Source organism: Cebus imitator, unplaced genomic scaffold (genome assembly GCF_001604975.1).
Source record: "Cebus imitator isolate Cc_AM_T3 unplaced genomic scaffold, Cebus_imitator-1.0 Scaffold688, whole genome shotgun sequence".
Lineage (NCBI taxonomy): Eukaryota > Metazoa > Chordata > Mammalia > Primates > Cebidae > Cebus > Cebus imitator.
The window spans coordinates 106,340-128,415 of record NW_016108003.1 but is presented as its reverse complement, the minus strand read 5'-3'; the positions used below and the strand labels follow the sequence as shown (position 1 = coordinate 128,415).

The following is a 22,076-nucleotide window of genomic DNA, read 5'->3' as shown; positions in this document are numbered from 1 at the left end:
GGTTCAAGCAATTCTCTTGCCTCAGTCTCCCAAGTAGCTGAGATTACAGGCACCTGCCACCATGCCAGGCTAAATTTTTTTTGTGTGTGTATTAGAGATGGGGTTTCACCAAGTGGCAAGGCTGGTTTCGAACTCCTGACCTCAAGTTGTCTGCCTACCTCACCTCCCAAAGTGCTAGGATTACAGGCATGAGCCACTGTGCCTAGCCCGTTTTTACTTACTAAATTGCACTGAATACACATTTCCTCACCTCTCTCCATCTGCCTTTTAAGGGCTAATGCACTAGATTTGATTTCTTCCATGTTTCCTTACAGGAGACACAATTTACAATCTACAGATAACAGGGCATAAAACTGGCATACCAAGAGTTAAGTCATCCAGTTGTCTTCATTCTGTTCACTAAAAATGTGTTCACTGCATATGTGTGACAAACAATGTGCTTGGCAATGTGTATTAAAGGATAATAAGATAGGATGATGACAGCCCTCCAGGGAGCAAAAGCTATACATTAAAGACACGATTATGATTAATTAGCACTAGCATTCTCAGTACAGCCAAGAGGAAGTACCGAGAGCAAATAAAGGGGAATTGGGAGGCAGTAGAAAGCTCTACTTTCTGACAAAATCCGTGACGCTTAGCAAGTTAAACATCAGATTTTCCTTTCCTCGTTGGAAAAATTGAGATTATTTTAGTAGTTGTCATTTTAGAAACTGTAAAGATCAATTGAAATAAAGTTTGGAAATTACTGGCTGAGAATCTGAACATAGTAAATTATAGTGATACGGTTTGGCTGTGTCCCCACCCAAAACTCACCTTGAATCGTAGTAATCCCCACATGGCAAGAGCAGAGCCAGGTGGAGATAATTGAATCATGGAGGCGGTTTCTCCCATACTGTTCTCGCGGTAGTGAAGAAGTCTCACAAGAACCGATGGTTTCATAAATGGGAGTTCCCTCCCTGCACAAACTTTCTCTTGCCCGCCACCATGTGACCTAACTTTGCTCCTCATTCGCTGTCTGCCGTGATTGTGAGGCCTCCCCAGCCATGTGGAACTGTGAGTCAATTAAACCTCTTTTCTTTATAAATTATTCAGTCTTGGGTATGTCTTTATTAGCAGCTTGAGAACCAAGTAATACAGATAGCAACCTTTAGTATAAATATAATCTATATAGTTTGCATTTGTAAACTTAAGTTTACAAATGTTTAAGTTTACAGGAGGGCGCCTCCCTCCTGGCCCAGTGCGCAGCGTCCCCAGCCCCGGGTGCTCCCAGGACCCGCCCTCTCGCCCTAGAGTCCAGTGTGTCCCCTTCCCCAAGCCTTCCCCGCCCCGCACCCCCACACAAACGGAATCCTGAAGATTAAACCCGTGTGCTCTCGAGTCCTCAAGCCCCAGAATCAACTGGTCCTTCTGTAAAAATAAGCCTGGCTGAAGTCTGTGTGGGGAATAAAGCCCCAAACCCAAGGGAAAATTCCGAAAATGAAAGGTGCCCTGCTGGCTACCTGAGGAGGATGTCTCGGGGGAGACCATGGCGGGGCTGCCTCCTCAGCAGCAAAGGAGATTTTTTTACTCAGGTTGAAGCTGCACAAAGTTGACGCGACAAGCCTCAACGACGTTTCCCTGGGGCTGCACGACGCCCCGAAACTCAAACCCGCCAAGAACGCGGTTCCCAAATCCTGGGCGTCAGGAAAGGCCATTGCGGCCCCTTGCGGCGGCCTTGGTGCGCAGCGAGGGGAGCAGCGCTCTTTGCGTAGCGGGCCCGCGTCCCCTCGCGGCAGGCTAGTGAATTTCTGAAATCGCAGTGGCCCGCATCTCCCTGCTAATGGCGGGAGTCATCATGCTCATCTTCAGTGCTGCCTGCTGACTTAGCAAGACAAGCCTGGGAGCCATGGCTAGAAAACAAGGAAGGCGGGAGGAAACGGTGCTATTCACACAGCTGAAAATATCCCCTTTCAGTCATGCCTAATGATAGAACCTAAAGTTTCTAGGAAAAAAGGAAGTATCACCCCAATCCAGAAGACAGGAGCCATCCGTTTCCACCATCAGCAGCTCCTGCAGATCTTTAGCCTCTTCCCCAGGGAGGACACTTTGGCTGCTTGACATAAGATCCTCCTCGGTAAAGAACTCTACAGCCTTGATCACAACCTGGAACAACTGCAGCTGACAAAAATAAATTCCTACAAAAGTAGAAAATCTATCTTGTTCCTATTTGGGAATTGCTGTCTGGAAATATTTCCAAAGAATCATTACCTACGTGAAGTAAAGAGAATAAGGCCCCTATGCCTGGGAGGTTGTCAGAGAGAAGATTGAAGTGTGTTTTTCCCTTGTTAACAATCCTCAAAGAAAAGACAGCAAATAAACAGGAAAGTTATTATATATTCATGAACCTCTCTAATCAATTACATTATAGTTTCCTGAGCCAAAAAAGCAATGTCATCTCAGATTTTTTAACCAGCTCAAAAAATCTGAAGCCAGTCACTAGATTATATCAAAATTATATTGTGTATCACAGTTTTGCAAAAAATGTTTGCAGAAAAGAGCATGTATTATTTTCCTAAGGTGATCACTTATAATTTTATTTATCTGCTTAAATCTTTAAGGGGTACTTGCTGTTTCCTAAGTCGGAAATTCTATTTTTTATGGAAAAATTTCTTCAGGATAGTATTTTAAAAGACTTTTGTCAGTTAAGTTGATGCTATCTGCTGTAACAGATAAATAGAAAATAATTAGTAATTAGATCAATATGCAAATTCACCTTTCCTTCCTATAAAAGCTCAGTGCAGGACTTCCTGCTCAGATGACCCTGGTTGGCTGTTTTCTGAAGATGATTCAGGGATCTGAGTACCTTTTATTTTGTGGCTTTGCTATCTTCAACATATAACCCCAAATGTGGCTGTGGTGCTTGAGTCTATTTTAGTCAATTGCAAAGATTAAACTATGGTACATCACATGGAGATGTTTTCATAGGCCCAGATGTTATAGGACAAAAATCTCTTTCAACCAAATTAACTTGGGCTGGGTTTATTCTCATAGGATTCTAAGATGAAAAGAAATTGTGAAAGGGAGTCCAGTTGGGTGATTAGTGGGAAAAGGAGGCAAGTTCTTTGAATAAGATTAATCTTCATTTTTATAATATTTGTACGAATGCAATGTTGAGGGGAAAAAAATGTTTTTGCTATCATACTCTATTAAAACATCTGTTCCAAAATCTGATTCCAGAATTCAAATTCAGGGAAGTGGACACAGATGTCCTTCATTAGAGTTTATGGCATCATTGACTGTTTGAAAGAAGTATTTAAATTGGGTCCCAAAGGCATTGGCTAAAGTTTAAAAAAGGCCAAGAATATGGGAATAAGGCCTTGGATCACTTGTAATATTGAAATTCTTTCTTTATTGTCTGAAGAGACAAGGAAACTATGCCAGGTATCTCTGCAGGTACTTGAAGACCACTGAAAGAAAAGTGGAGCGTGAGTCTTCCATTTGTCCAAGTCATTATTTCTCATTCAGATATTCTAATTATTAAACACTGAAACTTGAAAATGATTCTACAATCAATTGGCTGTTCTTTCTTTGAATATTACGCATAATTTTCAGTGAAAACTCCCCATGAAGAACCTTGAAGAATTTACAAAATATCTTTTATTTTCCTTTCAAATTATGTATCTAAGATGTATTGGTATTATTCTTTCCTCTAGTATTATAGTGATTACTCTTTTTCATGAATATTGACTGAGCACCTGAAATGATAGGGACTGGGCAAAGGTGCCAGGGAACAAGTTTGGATAAGATTCTGTCTCCGCCCATAAATATCCTGTGGACCCCTGGTAACCATTCTAAAGAGAAGATGGCTCAGATAACTGAATGTGACATCTCTGACAGCTAAAAGAATTATAACCATGCATAAAGAAGAATAACACTGCCAGGCAAAAACATCTGACCAAAGACACAAAACCCAAAATCTTGGTTTTTCCACCTGAAGTGTCACTTTGAATACTACATGCCACATTTTGGAAATCAAACAGAAATGGGCCCCATTATCACATGGAAAATGGATAGAGATAACAAGAAGCAAATAATCATCCATTTATTTTTTGTGTGAGGAGAATCTTTTTTAAAAAATCACTGAATATGACTACATAATTATCACATTATTTAAGACACACCAAAAAAAAAATGAAAGGCCAAATGGAAGGAACAAAGGCATAGTTTTCTCCAATTCTATGCCCATTTTTACCAGGCATCTTTCCACCTAGGCAAACACATTCTTTTTTCCAACACCTTTTCTTTAGTTCACTACATATATTGCCCATCATGTTTGCCCAGTTTCTCAAAACAAGTGGTAAAATTAACTCAGCAGCAAACTCTGCTGGCCTGCAACATAAATGGCATCAACCAGCTGGCAAGTCAGGTAACTCAGAGACTTTGGCATCACAGTCCTCCTTCTATAATGCACTTGACTCTTCTCATTTCTCCAGAGTACCTCCATTCCCACCTTCAATCCCTTTAGTGAGCCCTTCTAGATATGGTCTCCCTGAGCGCTGAGCATTAGCTCATTGGTTTAGTTCTGACTTAGCTCATGTCTCTAGCTCGTCATGACTTATCTTAGACTTGTGCTAAGATAACATCGAAAGCCTTAAGGATATTTGAATAAAAGGATAGAAATATACAGAGTTTTACAGAGTTGTTTATGAATATATTACTAGGGTGAACAAAGAATTTTGCAACTACATTCAAGTTTATGAATATGTGTTCTCAAGAAAACAAAACTAGTATATAACATGTAAATAAATTGGGGGCCATCTTCATTATAATGTAACATATCAGGCATAGACAAATAGGGTTTTTCAGTGAAAGAGAGGGTGAAGGAGCTGAGAAGAAAGACCATGGCTTTCTTTATATAGGGCTCTACTAAGAAAACATTCATCAGGGTCTAGAAAACAGCTCTAATTCTTATGGCCAGAAATAATTCCCAGGGAGCATGTAAGAACTGAGGATTTAGAGTCAGATGTTTTGAGTTCCAACTGTGGCTCCACAGCTCAATAGCTCCCTGTGCTTCTGTGTATTCCTTTTGTAAAAGGGGACAATAGTACAACCTGTCAGTGTCTGCTTTGGCCACTGATGTCTCTAGCAACTAAACAGGGATGGGCACATAGTAGATGTTCAATAAATATGAAAAATGAGTGTATTTCTCTTTGAATGAAGTGAAAATAGTTTTTGTAAGTGCTAAGAACAATATCTGATTGATAAGAAATACGATATAATTTAGTAATTTTTTATTCTTCTTATTAGTGTTATCATTATTGTCCTTTTTATTTAGTCAAGATAAGTTTCCTTTGAAATCATCTATTTCCTGGCTTCTTATTAAAGAGGTACATTAGAGTTCTCTAGAGGGACAGAATTATTTAATTGGATACATTTATATATAAAAAGGAGTTTATTAAGGAGAATTGACTCACATGACCACAAGGTAAAGTCCTACCATAGGCAGTCTGCAGGTTGAGGAGCAAGGAAGCCAGTGGTGGATCAGTTCAAGTCCCAAAACCTCAAAAATAGAGAAGTCACCAGTACAGCCTTTAGTGTGTGGCCAAAGGCCTGAGAGCCCCTAGAAAATCACTGGTGTAAGTCCAAGAATCCAAAAGCTGAAGAACTTAGAGCTGATTTTGAGGACAGGAAGCATCCATCATGGGAGAAAGATGAAGGCCAGAAGACTAAGCAAGTCTCCTCTTCCATCTTCTACTACCTGCTTCATTCTAGCCATACTGGCAGCTGATTAGATGGTGCCCACCATGATTGACAGTGGGTCTGCCTCTCACAGTCCACTGGCTCAAATATTAATCTCCTTTGGCAATACCCTCACAGACACACCTAGGAACAATACTTTGAATCCTTCAATTCAATCAAGTTGACACTCAGTATTAAACATTACAACATACAACATAAAAAATACTGATCTTCGGAGTTTATCTATCTACTAGTAGAGAACTTGAGACAGTTATACTTGTCCATTCTACAGTGAGAATATTGTGCTCTCACACATTTGCCTTCCTAGTGCACAATGTCTTATGTTTGGTTCATCACCCTCAACTGTCTAGTAAGGCGAATTCACTAAAGCTGCAAACACCCCCCTGGACCAATAATGATTACTTTTCATTGAGCTCATGCCCATTTGCTACCTTTGATCTACATCTCTTCCACCATTTTGCTTCTGCTCTTCCCCACTCATTAATGTCCATCTAACCTGGGCTGAATATCTAAGCTATATGTTGTTAGCTTTTTTCTCCAGTGGGATATTACTTCCATTTCTAACTTTTTATCACATTTAGATATAAATTGTTTTCTTTTTATCCTCATTTATTGGGATACAAAAAGCAATAACTTTTGTTTTCAATGAAAAAGGAAATGAGAAAGATATTTGGTGTCTTACATGCTATGTAAACAATGGTACACCTAATTTACTTTATCATATTTAGATATTATTATTGACCTTAGGTAACAGATGGCTTTTTTAAATGTCATAAGAATGAGCTAGAATTGGGATGACCCCAGCTTCTTTGGGAAACCTGAACATTAATGCAAAAATTGTTTTGAAAAATCAAATTGATGTTTTCTCAATTGTGTATTTTCATTGGGGATGATATTGCTCCTAAGGGTACAAACCTTAGTTCTTGCAGTGTGAACAAATTGTAAATAGTACATTCATTTATGGCCCCTGAATGCTGAACTCCAACAAAACCTTATCCTTTAGTATTCATTTTTTTTCACTTGGCTTTCTTGTGTATCACAGGAAAATCATTGATACTGAGTTCATGGAATATAAACAAAATGTATGTGAGATCAGTGCTACAAACCAATGTAAAATAGATGGTTGTCATTGGTGGACTTTCTCTCCACTATGTGCTTTAGCACATACCATGTGATGTGGTCTCCAATGGCATATGAATAGGCTGCCACTGGCTGTCTGGGTATGTAGCTTATGTTTGATCCTCAGTACTTTCAAGTGTATTATATACTTTTATACAAATGCTTTGTATTTTATTGTTATATTGTATAAAAGTTTTTCAAACATCAGTACTTACAGCAAGTGCTGAAAAAGAAGTGTTGACTATACCTGGATGAAAATTTAGCAGTTAGTGAAGGTAAAAATTATTTTCTATATGAAGCAAAACTAAACGTTAAGGAAAATAAATATTACAGAAATAATTTAATTTTAAATAGCCTCTGAGCAGTTTTTCAAGATTTTTAAGTATTTTTATTATATTGATATTACATATTTTATATAAGCATTTTTACTAGATTGGTATTTTTTTATGTATTATAACTTTACATGTTTCAGTTGATTCATTAATATTTATATAAGTACACTAGAAGTCACTCAGTAAATAATTTTCATAAAGTTCAATGTCAATAGCTTTTAAATTTAACTTTTAGCATAAAATTTTTCTTATTATTAATGCTGCATTGCATAAAGAAGTAAACTATCCACTTCGTTTTTTATGTATAAGGCATGGATAGAAATACAGCACATCCATATATACATATAGTATATCTGTGTTATTAAATTATCAGGAGGGGTTTACATGGAAAAAAAAATTATCAAACAAGACTCTGGAGGTTGAGAAAGGGAACACAGTAATGAAAAGGAAACTGGTTGAGAAGCACTTCCCCAAGGCGATATAGAAAGTGCATAAAGGGAAGCAAAAAAAAAAAAGTAGAAAAAAATGCGGTTGCGTTCAGAAAATGGAAATTAGTATGTTCCCTATATAAGGCTGTATACAAACCAAAGTCTTCAGAGATCCCAGAGCCGGAGGTTAAGAGTCATTCATCTGAACCAGCTCAGCAGCATCTACAACATCTATGATGATCTTGCCCTTGCATTTACTGGTGGCCCTTGTGGTGCTCAGCTACAAGTTATTCAGCTCTCTGGGCTGTGATCTGCCTCAGAACCACAACCTGGGTAACAGGAGGGCCTTGGTGTTCCTGGCACAAATGAGAAGAATCTCTCCTTTCTCCTGCCTGAAGGACAGACATGACTTTGGATTCCCCCAAAAGGAGTTTGATGGCAGCCAGCTCCAGAAGACTCAAGCCATTTTTGTCCTCCATGAGATGATCCAGCAGACCTTCAACCTCTTCAGCACAAAGGACTCATCTGCTGCTTGGGATGAGACCCTCCTAGAAAAATTCTACACTGAACTTTACCAGCAGCTGAATGATCTGGAAGCCTGTGTGATGCAGAAGGTAGGGGTGACAGAGACTCCCCTGATATATGAGGACTCCATTCTGGCTGTGAGGAAATACTTCCAAAGATTCACTGTATATCTGACAGAGAAGAAACACAGCCCTTGTGCCTGGGAGGTTGTCAGAGCAGAAATCATGAGATCCTTCCTCTTCATCAATCAACTTGCAAAAAAGATTGAGGAGTAAGGAATGAGACTTGGTGCAACATGGAAATGATTCTTACAGACTAACACAGGCGCTGACACTTCCACAAGTTGTGCCACTTCAAAGGCTCTTGTTTCTGCTATAACCGTGCCATGAGTTGACTTAAATGTGTCAAGTGTTTTCAGGAGTGTTAAACGACATCCTGTTGAGCTGTATGGGCACTAGTCCCTTACAGATGGCCATAGGGATGGATCTAGTCATCTATTTATTTAAATATCTATTTATTTCACTAGTTATATAGGTTAAATTATTTTTTCATCTATTTAAATATTTATTTCACTATTTATATAAGTTAAATTAGTTTTGTTCATATTATATCATGTGAACTTTTACATTGTGAATTGTGTGACAAATTATGTTCTTTATATTTATTATTTTGCCTTGTTTATTAAATTTTTACTATGAAATATTCTTTATTTATCCTTTAAAATTGAACTCCAACCCTGGTTGTAAAAACTGATTAAAGAATGGATGGTACAATTCCTTTATCCATCCTTATTACATTCAAAGTATAAGTAAAAATTAACTTTGTCTAAATTTGGTTGTATGTTGCCCTCAAGATAGCTAGGTGAACATAACAAATACAATTCCTGCTCTCTCGTATCTTTGGTTTTTGTAGGGAAAGAAACATAAAAACATTAATCATACTTAATATCAGCTATGTCAAATGCAATAATGAAAAGGAAGAACCAATGAATTTATCTCCCCACAAGGTAGACCAAGTCATGTGAGGAAATAAAAATAAACCCAGAAATATCCTCTACATGCTGACTGGCTGACATCTAAGCATAAATGTGCACTGCCAGTTGGATATAAGAGTTTGTGATGTATAAGGGATGCAATTGCTGGAGGTTCATATGTGGTAACTGAAAGCCCAGAAATGAAGGAGCTCGTGTGGGGAGGGAGAAAATGGCTTAAACATGATTCTGAGGACCTCCCACAGTTAAGAAAGGAAAGAGAAGAACCACAAAGGAAACAGATGGAAAGGCCACATATTAGGACAACAGGTGAAAATACTAGGGGAAAATGTTGATTTAAGAAAATTAATGTTCTGAAAAGAGGAATCAGTAGATTCACAGAAGGTGTAAGTTGAAACTGTCCACTCCCTTGGGAAAATGGATGGCACTGGCAACCTTATGAGAGTTGTTATGGTAAAAAAAAAAAGTCAGAAAAAACCGTACTGTAGCAGATAGAAGTATAAATAAGAGAAGTTAGTGACTCTGAAGGGGACAAAAAAATAGACTGTAATGAGGAAAAGAATGTGAATTACATTTTCAGGGCATAGTATTTCCTTTTTTCAATATATTTTTCTGCACAGATTTCATGTAACTGATGTACAAGCAAACCATATTAATATATGTAATATATTTATTTTTAATCATGATACATGATATACATTAACAATGTATTATTGTTTTAATTGATACTACTTTGAATATTAGTAAGCCACCTAGCTTATGTTAATTTGCTAGGGAGTAATAGACACTAATTCAATCCTTCACCAAAATAATTAATGATGATAATATATTGACACCTGGAAGTACTGGCCTTATAAGTTGTTACTTAACTTGCATTGTTGTCATACTGGTTTACTACAGTTTTGCTGCAGCTTTATAATCCATCTTAATTTTTTAGTGCTAGATAGGACAAGAATTCTTTGTTTTAGGTGAGAAAATCCTGACACCTTGCTTTATTTCATTAACTTGCCATCAGAGTCTCTGTACCTATATCCTGTTTCATACGAAAAAGTTAGAAATTTGTGTACATTTAAAAATAACCACTATTTTAAAAATTGAACTATTTCTTATGAGCATACAATTATACACCAAGAATTCTCTTACTTATATAAAATTTAATATCACTGTCAGTTCTTCATTCCATCAAGATTTTATTAGCGTTTGTAATATGACATTTTTCATTGGATTTCTGCCTTTATTATTTTAAAATTTATTGAAAACTTCTTTCTACCATGTACATCAGCTATATCTTTTATCCTAAATATAATTACTACAGAAAATATTAATTTCAAAGTTTATTTGCTTTAAAAGTTTGCTAACCTTATTTTCCTCTATATCACATTGGTGGTTCTAATAGGGAAAGGTATGCCAAGAAATCTTGTTTTGTTTTACATTATTATTATTATTGTACTTTAGGTTCTGGGGTACATATGCAGATCATGTAGGGTTGTTGCATAGGTGCATATATAACCAGGTGGTTTGCTGCCTTCATTCCCCCTACATCTATATCTGGCATTTCTCCTCATGTTATCCCTCCCCACCCTCCCCACCCCCTGCTGTCCCTTCCCTAGCACCCCAATCAACTGCCACCAGTGTGTGATGCTCCTCTCCCTGAGTCCATGTGTTCTCATTGTTCAACACCTGCCTATGAGTGAGAACATGTGGTTTTTGTTTTTCTGTTCTTGGGTCAGTTTGCTGAGAATGATGGTTTCCAGATTCATCCAAGTCCCTACAAAGGACACGAACTCATCATTTTTTATGGCTGTGTAGTATTCCATATGTGACACATTTTCTTTGTCCAGTCTATCATCGATGGGCGTTTGGGTTGGTTCCAGGTCTTTGTTATTGTATACAGTGCCGCAGTAAACATACGTGTGCATGTGTCTTTATAATAGAATGATTTATAATCCCTTGGGATTATACCCAGTAATGTGATTGCTGGTTCAAATGAAATTTGTCTTTCTGGATCCTTGAGGAATTGCCACACTGTCTTCCACAATGGTTGAACTAATTTGCACTCCCACCAACAGTATAAGAGTGTTCCTATTTCTCCACATCCTCTCCAGCATCTGTTGTCTCTAGATTTTTTAATGATCGCCATTCTAACTGGTGTGAGGTGATACCTCAATGTGATTTTGATTTGCGTTCCTCTAATGACAAGTGATGATGAGCATTGTTTCATATGTTTGTTGGCCTCATATATGTCTTCTTTTGAGAAGTGTCTGTTCATATCCTTCGCCCACTTTTAAATGGGTTTGTTTGATTTTTCTTGTAAATCTGTTTTAGTTCTTTGTAAATTCTGGATATCAGCCCTTTGTCAGATGGGTAGATTGCAAAACTTTTTTCAACACCAAAATCAATGGCAACAAAAGCCAAGATAGACAAATGGGATCTAATTAAACTTCAGAGCTTCTATACAGCAAAAGAAATAACCATTAGAGTGAACCGGCAACCAACAGAATGTTTTACATTATTAATGTATTCTTCCTAATTAAATTTGTATTTCATCTAGTATGTAGAACATTAATTTCATGAAAACCACAGTTTCCTCAGGATGCACAAATAACTAAATTGCAATAAATGTAATATTTAGGGAAAGTTTTCTTATAAGACAGAAGAGTAAAACTGGATCAATTAAGTTTTATCCACTATCAGGTAAAAAATAGGTAAAAGCTGGTCCCTCAAAAAATACAATAGCATGCAACAATTAAAAGAAGACCATGGAGCAAGACATCTGTTTAATTTTGGAATCCAAGCTTTTTAAAAAACTCAATAGTAATCTAACATATGAAACTTTTAATATTGCCCATAATACGTAATATAGAATCCTACATTAGATTCTGACAGCAATTCTGTGTGATCTAAGGAAATTCACCTAATTTCTCTGAACCTTAGTCTTTTTAGGTAAATATAGGGTAGAAAATATTTATAGTTGTGAATGTTAAACAAACATTTAAAAACACTTAAAAGTATTTCTCATTGGAAGCTTAAAATACAGTTAATCATTTTATTATCTTGGCACACATATAAATATCAGAGTAGAGAACTAACTCTCCCCCACCCCTCAGTAACTACCTACAAAAATATGAGTCTAAAAAATGCCATTCTGGGCAGTGTTCCAGAGAACACTGAAAAATAGTCACCCTTAAGATGGGAGAAAAATCTGGTTTATATATTCAATCAGGAAAATGCAGCTTGTAGAAATATCTGGAAGAGAAGTTAGTCACCTAAGCTGAAGTGAAATTGACCTGTATGTAGTACTAATTTTTCAGTTCTGATATCTGACATACTTCCGTCCTCCCCCTGCCCCATTTTTCTGGATCCCATTTTTCACTCCCATATCATTTAGTTTCCTTTGTCTTCCTTTAGAAATCTCTACTGTGCGCTCTTCCTCACTCCTCATTAACCTTCTCTGCCTCTTCATACAGCTGGTTTCTGCTCCCTTGCAGGTTTTGTTCATCAGTTTCCCTTTAAGGGTACAAAGCCAGCAATTACAGGTAAAAGGTGAGTGTAAGTTTTAGTTTTTCCAGAAACCTGTATATAAGAAGCTCTTTTTGTTTTCTTTTGTTGAATACTTCTGAAAACAAGGGAATGCCCCTGTTACAGTGATATAACAGTAGCTGTAGGAAAAAGGGGAAAAATGGAAGATTTTACTTGGGGCCTACTACAACATTAACAGGGGCAGGCAGCCACCTACTGGCCATGATGGCCCAAGATAGCAGCCAGGTTTGTTGGGAGCAGGCAGTTCTATTTATGCAGAAGTGCGTCCCTGGCAGGAGAATTTTCTTCCTAGGTAAAAAGGGCTCTTTCTCAGAAAGAACTCTTCAGGGAAGCAGGCCACTTTTTGGCCCAGGGCAGATCCATAAATGCTGTTCAAGAGCCAAGTCCTGAAATCAGGAGCCCCAAGAGCACAGTTGGTGTTCCATGCCCTGTTGGCAACCTGGTACCTAAGGTTTAAGGCAAAATCCCTTCACTTTTCTGTCTGCTTAAGCTGGGAATGTGCTGGTTCTCATTTGAAGCCAGCATGTCTCAGAGTGTCATCAAGGTCTGTGGTGTACTACCTGGATATTGCTGCTGCTTCCACAGAGCACAAGGGTTCTTTAGGAAGTAGATAATGAATCCTCCCTGAACTGGGTCCTTCTGTTGAAGGCAGTAGGCTATCTTCTGGCCCAGGTTGTGCCTAGAAATGTTATCTGGGAACTAGGGTCTGGAATGGGTGACTGATGACCCTGAATGGTACCCTATCCACTGTGGCTGAACTGGTATCCAAGATGCAAGATGAAGTCCTCTTTACCTTTCTGATATGGTTTGACTGTGTCCCCACACAAATCTCAACTTGAAATGTATCTCCCAGAACTCTCACGTGTTGTAGGAGGGACGCAGGGGAAGGTCATTGAATCATGGAGTCTATCTTTCCCATGCTATTCTTGTGATAGTGAATACGTGTCACGAGATCTGATGGGTTTATCAGGGGTTTACACTTTTGCTTCTTCCTTATTTTTCTCTTGCCACCACCATGTAAGAAGTGCCATTTTTCTCCCGCCACGATTCTGAGGCCTCCCCAGCCATCTGGAACTATAAGTCCAATTAAACTTCTTTTTGTTCTCAGTTTTGGCTATGTCTTTATCAGCAACATGGAAACAAACTAATACAGTAAATTTGTACCAGGAATGGAGCATTGCTGAAAGATTTCTGAACATGTGGAATCAACCTTGAAACTGGGTAACAAGCAGAGGTTGGAACAGTTTGAAGGGCTCAGAAGAAGACAGGAAAATGTGGGAAAGTTTGGTACTTCCTAGAGACTTGTTGAATGGCTTTGCCCAAAATGCTGATAATGACATGGACAATAAGATTCAGGTTGAGGTGTTCTCAGGTGGAGATGAGGAACTTGTTGGAAACCGGAGCAAAGGTATGTTTTAGCAAACATACAAGAGTATGTTTTAGCAAAAAGGCTGGTAACATTTTGCCCCTGCGCTAGAGATTTATAGAACTTTGAACCTGGGTGTGATGATTTAGGGTATCTGGTGGAAGAAATTTCTACGCACCAAAGCATTTAAGAGGTGACTTTGGTACTGTTAAAGGCATTCAGTTTAAAAAAAAAAAAAAAAAAAAAAGAGAGAGAGAGAAACAGCATAAAAGTTCAGAAAATTTGCAGCCTGACAATGCAGTAGAAAAGAAAAACCTGTTTTCTGGGGAGAAATTCAAGCTGGCTTCACAAATCTGCATAAGTAGCAAGGAGGCTCATGTTAATCCCCAAGACCGTGGGGTAAATGTCTCCAGGGGATGTCAGAGATTTTCATGGCAGCCCCTCTCATCACAAGCCTGGAGGCCCAGGAGGAGAAAGTGGTTTCATGGGCTCTGCCCAGAGTCCCTGTGCCGTGTATAGCCTAGGGACTTGGTGCCCTGTGTCCCAGCTGCTCTAGTCATGGCTGAAAGGAGCCAACATAGAGCTCGGGCTATGACTTCAGAGAGTAGAACCCCAAACCTTTGCAGCTTCCATGTGTTGTTGAGCCTGAGGGTACACAGAAGTCAAGAATTGAGGTTTGGGAACCTCTACCTGGATTTCAGAAGATATATGGAAAGGCCTGGATTCCCAGGCAAAGTTTGCTGCACGGATGAAGCCCTCATGGAGCGCATTTGCTAGGGCAATGTGGAAGGGAAATGTGGGGTTGGGGCCCCCACACAGAGTTTCTACTGGGGCATTGCCTAGTGGAGCTTTGAGAAGAGGGCCACCATCCTCCAGACCCGAGAATGGTAGATCTAATGACAACTTCCACCATGCACCTGGAAAATCCAGAGACACTCAATGCCAGCCCAGGAAGGCAGCCAGGAGGTAGGCTGTACCCTTCAAAGCCACAGGAGCGGAGCTGCCAAAGAACATGGGAACCCACCTTTTGCATTAGCAAAAGACCTGAATTTAAGACCTGGAGTCAAAGGAGACCATTTTGGAGCTTTAGCGTTTGACTGCCCCACTGGATTTTGGACATGCATGGGCCCTGCAGCCCCTTTGTTTTGGTCAATTTCTCTCATTTGAAATGGCTGTACTTACCCATTACTGGTACCTCCATTGTATCTAGGAAGTAACTAGCTTGCTTTTGATTTTAGAAGCTCATAGGTGGAAGGGACTTGCCTTGTCTCAGTGAGACTTTGGACTGTGGACTTCTAGGTTAATGCTGAAATGAGTTAAGACTGTTGGGAAGGCATGATTGATTTTGAAATGTGAGGACATGAGATTTGGAGGGCTCAGGGGCAAAATGATATGGTTTGGCTGTGTCCCCACCAAATCTCCACTTGAACTGTGTGTCTCAGAATTCTCACCTGTTTTGGGAGGGACCCAGGGGGAGGTATTGAATCATGGGGGCCCGTCTTTTCCATGTTATTCTTGTAATAGTAAATAAGTCTCATGAGATCTGATGGGTTTATCTAGGGTTTCTGCTTTTGCTTCTTGTTCATTTTTTCTCTTGCTGCTGCCATGTAAGAAGTGCCTTTTACCTCCTGCCATGATTTTGAGACCTCCCTAGCCATGTGGAACTGTAAGTCCAATTAAACCTCTTTTTGTTCCCAGTTTAGGGTATGTCTTTATCAGCAGCATGAAAACAAACTAATACATCTTCCTCTCCTTTCTTTAAGAAGAAGGAAGGGTCTCATTTGGAGTTGTGAACTATGCTGCCTGGGGTTATAGAAGAATTGTTGCAGGTACTCCTTTAACCTTTCTTGCTGATGTGTCAGTAGGTCACATGCCTCCTTCCTACTCACTGCCTCTGAGCCCAGCTCAGCACTAGGGCTTGCTTAGGAATTACAGTCCTTGTGGTCTAAACTGCCTTTCAAGTTTATTTATGGTCCTAGAGTCCTTTTGTCCATGGTGGGGAGGCTTGCTGGAACTCAATCTCCCATCACTGGGATAAGACATTTCCCTCTGGCTAGGGCTGGTCCAAATGCTCCCTCCATGGGCAGGCACAGCTGAGTACAGCCCTGTTCTGCTTTCCGCTGTCGGAGGGCAGCCAGGAATTTAATGCATTTAAAGCATGAGAATACACTTAGTGTGTTCTCCCTCTCTCAAGTGCACAGATTCTCCATGCCATGTGGCTGCTGCCAGGGACGGAGGCAGGGTGGTGTTGGCAATTCAAGACTGTCTTTCCTACCCTCTCCAGTGCCTCTTTTAGTGATGTGGATCAAAAATCAGGAACTGTGAGTGCTCACCAGATTTTTGTTTCCAGTGAAGATGCTCCCTTTGTATAGATAGCTGTCAAACTTGGTGATCATATGGGGAGGGTGGGACCATTGATGGTTCCCTCCATTCAGTCACCTTGCTCCACCCTCCATAATGCCTTTCAAATGTTATAACCTCTTTCATTTTTTCAGTGCCTTTTTTGGTAGGTTTTTTTTTGTAATGTATCTTTTTTAAAAACAATTATATTCAGTTGCTATGAAAGTTTTATGACTTGGCTCCAAACTGTCACCTTGTCCTGGAAGTCTCTATAGCCATATCTTGCATCATATCCTGGAGTTATTAACCAGTTATGTGCTCTACAATATTGGGGAATCAAGCAGTGGGTCTGGAGGACCAGAATAGAGAGCGAAGTTGGGGAGGTAGTAGTGAGTGCTGAGATGGCCCACTCATTCAGGTCCCTCTTTAGAGCCAAGCATTACTTCCCTCTACACTCCCGACCCAGCTGAGGTGCATCTAGTCCACCTGAGAAGGGCCACAGGGAGCAGGGAGAAGCACTCTAGTTCCCACGGAGACTTGGAAAGAGCTGACCATGCAGCACTAGCTGGAGACAGTTAAGTTTTTAGAGCCTTGGAAGAAAGAGTGTGAACATGACCTTGCTTTCACCCCTCCTGCCAGGTGATTCATGAGCTGTGGGGGTCAAGACCTACTGATGTCCAGTCAGGCTGCGAAATGCAATAAATAGAAGGAGGCCTGCCCACATATTTACACCCAAAGAACTAGTAAAGAATGCAGGAGCTCATCTGTGCCTATGTTTAGAAGCTTTCATGTTCTGATTTCCCTAAGAGGAGACTGCACCAGACAAAGGACTCTCATTTGTTCAAAAAACCACATATTGTGGACATGAAGAAGTTGAAAAAAAGAACAGCAGTTTGATATCTTGGAAGGAGAATAGAGACATTTAAAACATTGACTGCAACAGTGGCAGGTCCTCAAGAGATGGAACAACATGAATGGGTAGATGGAGTCAACTGTTCAAATCATCTGATCATAGAGAGGGAGAGAAGACTGAAAGTGGATGAAGATGAAGAGGAAGCAGAGTCCTCTCACAGAGATGTGGCCTACATCAGTGTCTCCAGCATGGGAGACACTGATACCATAGCAGCCTGCAGAGTATTGGAAGGGAGAAGACTTATTCTAGTGCCAGCTGCCAACTGCTGTTTTCTCTTTAGGATCTAGCAAGTCATCACTCTACAGGGAAAATTATTCCATGAAGCCAATGCAATCCAAGATATGTCTTAAATTTTGATTATAATGCAGCCTCCTTTAAAAATAAAACAAAATGAAACAATACCTGAACAGAAGGGACACAGCACATATTTGAGTACAATTAGAAGCAAGTAGGGCAGAACCTTCCAAGTAAAACAGATATTAGTAATGTGCATATTTGAAGATCATAATAACTAATGACAGCAAATATCTTTGTCAAAATTCATTTAATGAAGTTAATTGAAAAGAAAACATTGGCAGTTTCATTCTCTTTCTTTTCTTTCCAGTTGGTACATTCTCCAATGAGTCAGCATACTTAGAATTTGGAAGTCTTCCTGAAGATTAGGGTCCATAAAACAAAACAAAACAAAAGTCAAATTTAAAAAAGTAACAAATTAGAACTATTAGCCATTAATGTGAGTAGCTAAAAGTCTATTATATAGCAGCCTGTGACAGCTAATCAATAAGCTGGTGATGATGAAGTCTTTAAGAATCAGACAAAAACAACTACAAATAACCCATCTCTTGTCCTATAAAAGGAAACTCCAATAGTGCCTGTTAAAGGAGTTATAATGGAGTTATAATGAGCTCCACTTGCTGTGACTTCACATGAAGCAAGCTACATCCTATACTGATGGCACTAGACCACCATCCCAACTCCCCGGATAGCCACCAAGACACCTTGACAGGGATTATTGCCAGAGTATGTGGGTTATGAGGACAAGAGTTGAGTCTTTTAGATGCTAATCTGCCATGTGACTCCTTTTTAACCCCAAGTCTGGGAATGCTTCCAAGATATCTAGTTCATGCTTTACTTTTTACATAGAAACACCTATTTACTGTAAGGCTTACTTTTCCTCCAAAAGAAGCCTTGACATTGCAGAAATCATAGGCTGAGACACTCTCAGCATTCCTTCCTGAGCAGACATGCTTTTCTTCCAAAACAGGACCCCTGGGTCTAGGGGGCTGCAGTGTTGAGATCTACTTGTCTTGCTGCTACACATGTAGCATGTTTCTGTCTGTAAGCTCCCCAGAAAATCACCCTTTACCAACAAACTAAATTTATCTGCCTTGTTCTTTGGTTTCCGGGCTCCTTTGACATTTGAAGACCCTTTTGCATATAAAGCCTGTTCATAGAATGGGGTCTTTGCACACATTGACTGAATATGCAGTCTGGGGACAGTGGGAAAAGCTCCATGTGACTGTGTGGGTCATACATGTTTGTGCACATAGGTAGATAAGCCAACATCTTGGCAATGACAGGATTTTATTTTCTGAGTTTGGTAAATGTTTTACAACTTTTAAATCCTAAGAAACATAAACACTATAGAAGCAAGGAGGTTGAAAATAGCATCCATTTTGATGCCAACAATCGACAATCCTAGGTAGCCAAAGATAGCCTTACTAAGCAATGTGGCTGCTTTTTGTGTCAAAGGAAGACTCACTTTGGTAAGTAGCCTTTTAAAAGCATTCACTGCTTTAGTGTGTGAAGTGCATAATATTTTCCCATCTTGTTCATATGAAAGACTTTTTTTTGACACTTACAACTTAACCATTGGATAAAAAGATAAACAGAAGAAAAGGATCTTCACTGCATTCTGTCAGCAGACAGCACAAAGTCTAGTCTGACCAGGTGGTGAGAAACTGATTTGTCTTCCTTGGGAATGACGACAGCAAGTGGGCCTGAAGAGAGTCTCCCTTGGAATTAGTGAGGACCCAGGGAGAAAGTAAAAGCCCACCAGGCTGAGCTATCTTTAGAATGGAAAATATGAGGTGCTTTTTGCTTATTCTTAGAAGAAAACTCAAGGGCCAAAAATAAATAGACTTCCTGGAGTATGCATTTAATAGATTCTTAAAGTAATCTGAATATATTTCATTTAAGAAACTGCTCATTAATTTTTAGACTTTTTTTACTGGCAGAAAAATCTCCTTTACATCCATTTAAATGGACTTCTCTTTACTTTTACTTAAAACTTAAAGTCAGTCAGTTCAATTCACTCATACCACACCTACTTCTGCCTTATAAAACAATAGACAGCAACCCATGGGCATTTGAAGTAGAATTCAGAATCACCTGACAACTTACCCTCCTGCTCTTCTTGTTTCCTACTGTGGCCTCTCCTTGGTTCATGAATCTCATGTCCAGTTCTATTTTTTAATGGACTCTTCCAGACTCACTATTATTCGCTTGCCCTATGGTTTTGACCTTAGGTCTTTGTTCTGTTCTTCCAGATTTATATTTCTCTCCAAACAGTTATAAAAATTAGTGTAATCCAAACAGGGTATTGGGTTAACATTTTTAATGATCTTAAAACAGTGGCAGGTGTATAGTTACAATGCAATAATTTTGGTATTATCTTTTAAAAATATCATTATTATGATAAACAATTAAGAGCAGAATCTTTGGGGATATCAAATTCCTTTTCTTTGTAGGTTTCTAAAAGCCATTTTTTCATTTCCTGGGTGGACTTATTAACTAGGTAGGGTGCTAAGGCAAGGCTAGTATTCATAATCCTGCCAGAAAGGACTGGTGTTCTAGCAACTGGAGTCTTGTTGCCACTCTATTGTGACTTCGTAGGTGCAACTCCTCTTTTCTCACCTCAGAGTTGGTAATATCTGCATTCAATGAAAGAAGAGCAGGTGGCTAGTCTTGCAAAGCTGAGGACAGTCCATTGACCCAGGAGTTGCTCTTATATGAGGCTCTGGCAGAAGCAGCTGTTTCCCTTACTTTGTGTACCTCAACAATGACCTTGGGCCAGAGCCCCTAATCCCCAATTTTGCTGCACCGAATTTTGTTAACATACATTTTGCTATTTTGTCAGCAGAAAGTCACTTTTCTTCTTTTACTTTCATGATATTCAGGCTTATATTTGTTTTCTTTTTAATACACAAACAATTGTTGAGGTTTGCTTTCTAGGAAAGTTGAAATGAGAGACAAAAAATCTTAAATCTTGAAAATTATATAGAAGAACAATGTGGTTCCTTTGCCTTTCTTTTACTTTTCTTTGTTTCAATTCATCATGAGTAAGAACATCATATAGGAGAAGCAAGATATACCTTACCTAGTAAACCACTACATAAAAAGAAGTTACAAAATTTCAACATGAAAAATCACAAACAAGGAAAGAAGGCTATTTCTTTATTACTGAATAGCCCGAGCCTCACTGTCCTGCATTGTCAGAGTGAGATAGACACAGAAAAAGACCCCATAAGAATCACACTGACTGGATAAAAGAACTTGAGATCACAGTTTCTGTAAATTAGATTGTAGTAAAAGAAAATATTGTTACTGAATCCCCTGTGCCCACCTCAGAATCTTCAAGCATAACAAATTTTCAGTGGTTTAAGTAAAGGTCTTCATCAATAAAAATAGTACTTAGCAAAATAAAAATTACTTGACTAAGGGATATAAAATGATTGCAGTTGCATAAGTCCTCCACCTCTTTAGACAAAGCAAGCCTTTGCTATGAGCATTGGAGGGCTGTTGAAACTTTTGATACCTGGGAACATGGCTCAGGAGAGGAAGAAGCCATCACTGAGGGCTAGAGTCCTTCACACAAACACTCAGGGGCAAGGGCAAGGGCAAGGGTCTTAGAAGATGCAGTATTGTGGCAGCAAAGAATCAAGACACTCTTCAGGAGCAGAATTCTCAAGCCATCAGGACATGGTAAGCCTGCTCTCAGGGAATAAGTTTTGAAGATTTTGGATTCAGGACACTTTATTATTCTATAGGACAAAGTATTACTGAATATGATAACTACCTTGTGAGTGAGGTGATGTTGGAAAAAACATCACCACAACTGTATGCACCTGAAAAGAGGCAGAATTCCTCCTGGGGGAATTGACACAGCCTGAAGTGCACTTAGACTACGAGTAAGAAATAGTGAAAAAAAGAGCAGTGTCTGCATTAATCCTGACTTTGTGACCCCCATGAAGCATAGCCTCATGGACCTAAATAAATGTATTTCGGAAGGAAGAGAAATTTCATAGAAGTTCATTGACCAATACCCGTTAATCTCTGCTGTGAATAAAATAGCAAACAAACCCAGTCCCAAAGAGTTTCAATGCCATAGATGGCCTGGTATGTATATATATATATATATATATATATATATATATACACACTTAGGTTTTTAGAACAAAGATGTTTCTCATGTAACTGATAAATATCCATTTTGATTCACACCTCTAAAGTTTTCTAGGAAAATTAAACTTTTATTGCATAATTAATAGTATTGAGTGATGTTATCGTCTTAGATCATGTTGAGAATAAAAAAATAAAAAAGGGAAGTAAGTGTAAAGGAATGCAGAAAATGAAAACTATTTGCTTCCTATTAAAAACCATGCATAGCGAATGTCTTCAGAGAACCTAGGTTCAAAGGTACACTCAGACCCCAGCTCTACCAGGCCAGCAGCACCCTCATTTCCCAGTGGCCTGGCTCCACCCTCTAGTGGTGGCCCGAGTG

General features: G+C 39.1%; 1 protein-coding gene across 1 annotated transcript; it reads left to right on the top strand.

Annotated features, from left to right (window-relative positions):
- Positions 1–7,765: 7,765 nt before the first annotated feature.
- On the top strand, positions 7,766–8,459 carry LOC108296184 (interferon alpha-8-like). The gene has a single exon (XM_017518595.2). The coding sequence runs from the start codon at positions 7,852–7,854 to the stop codon at positions 8,416–8,418; it is 567 nt and encodes a 188-aa protein (XP_017374084.1). The 5' UTR covers positions 7,766–7,851; the 3' UTR covers positions 8,419–8,459.
- Positions 8,460–22,076: the final 13,617 nt, after the last annotated feature.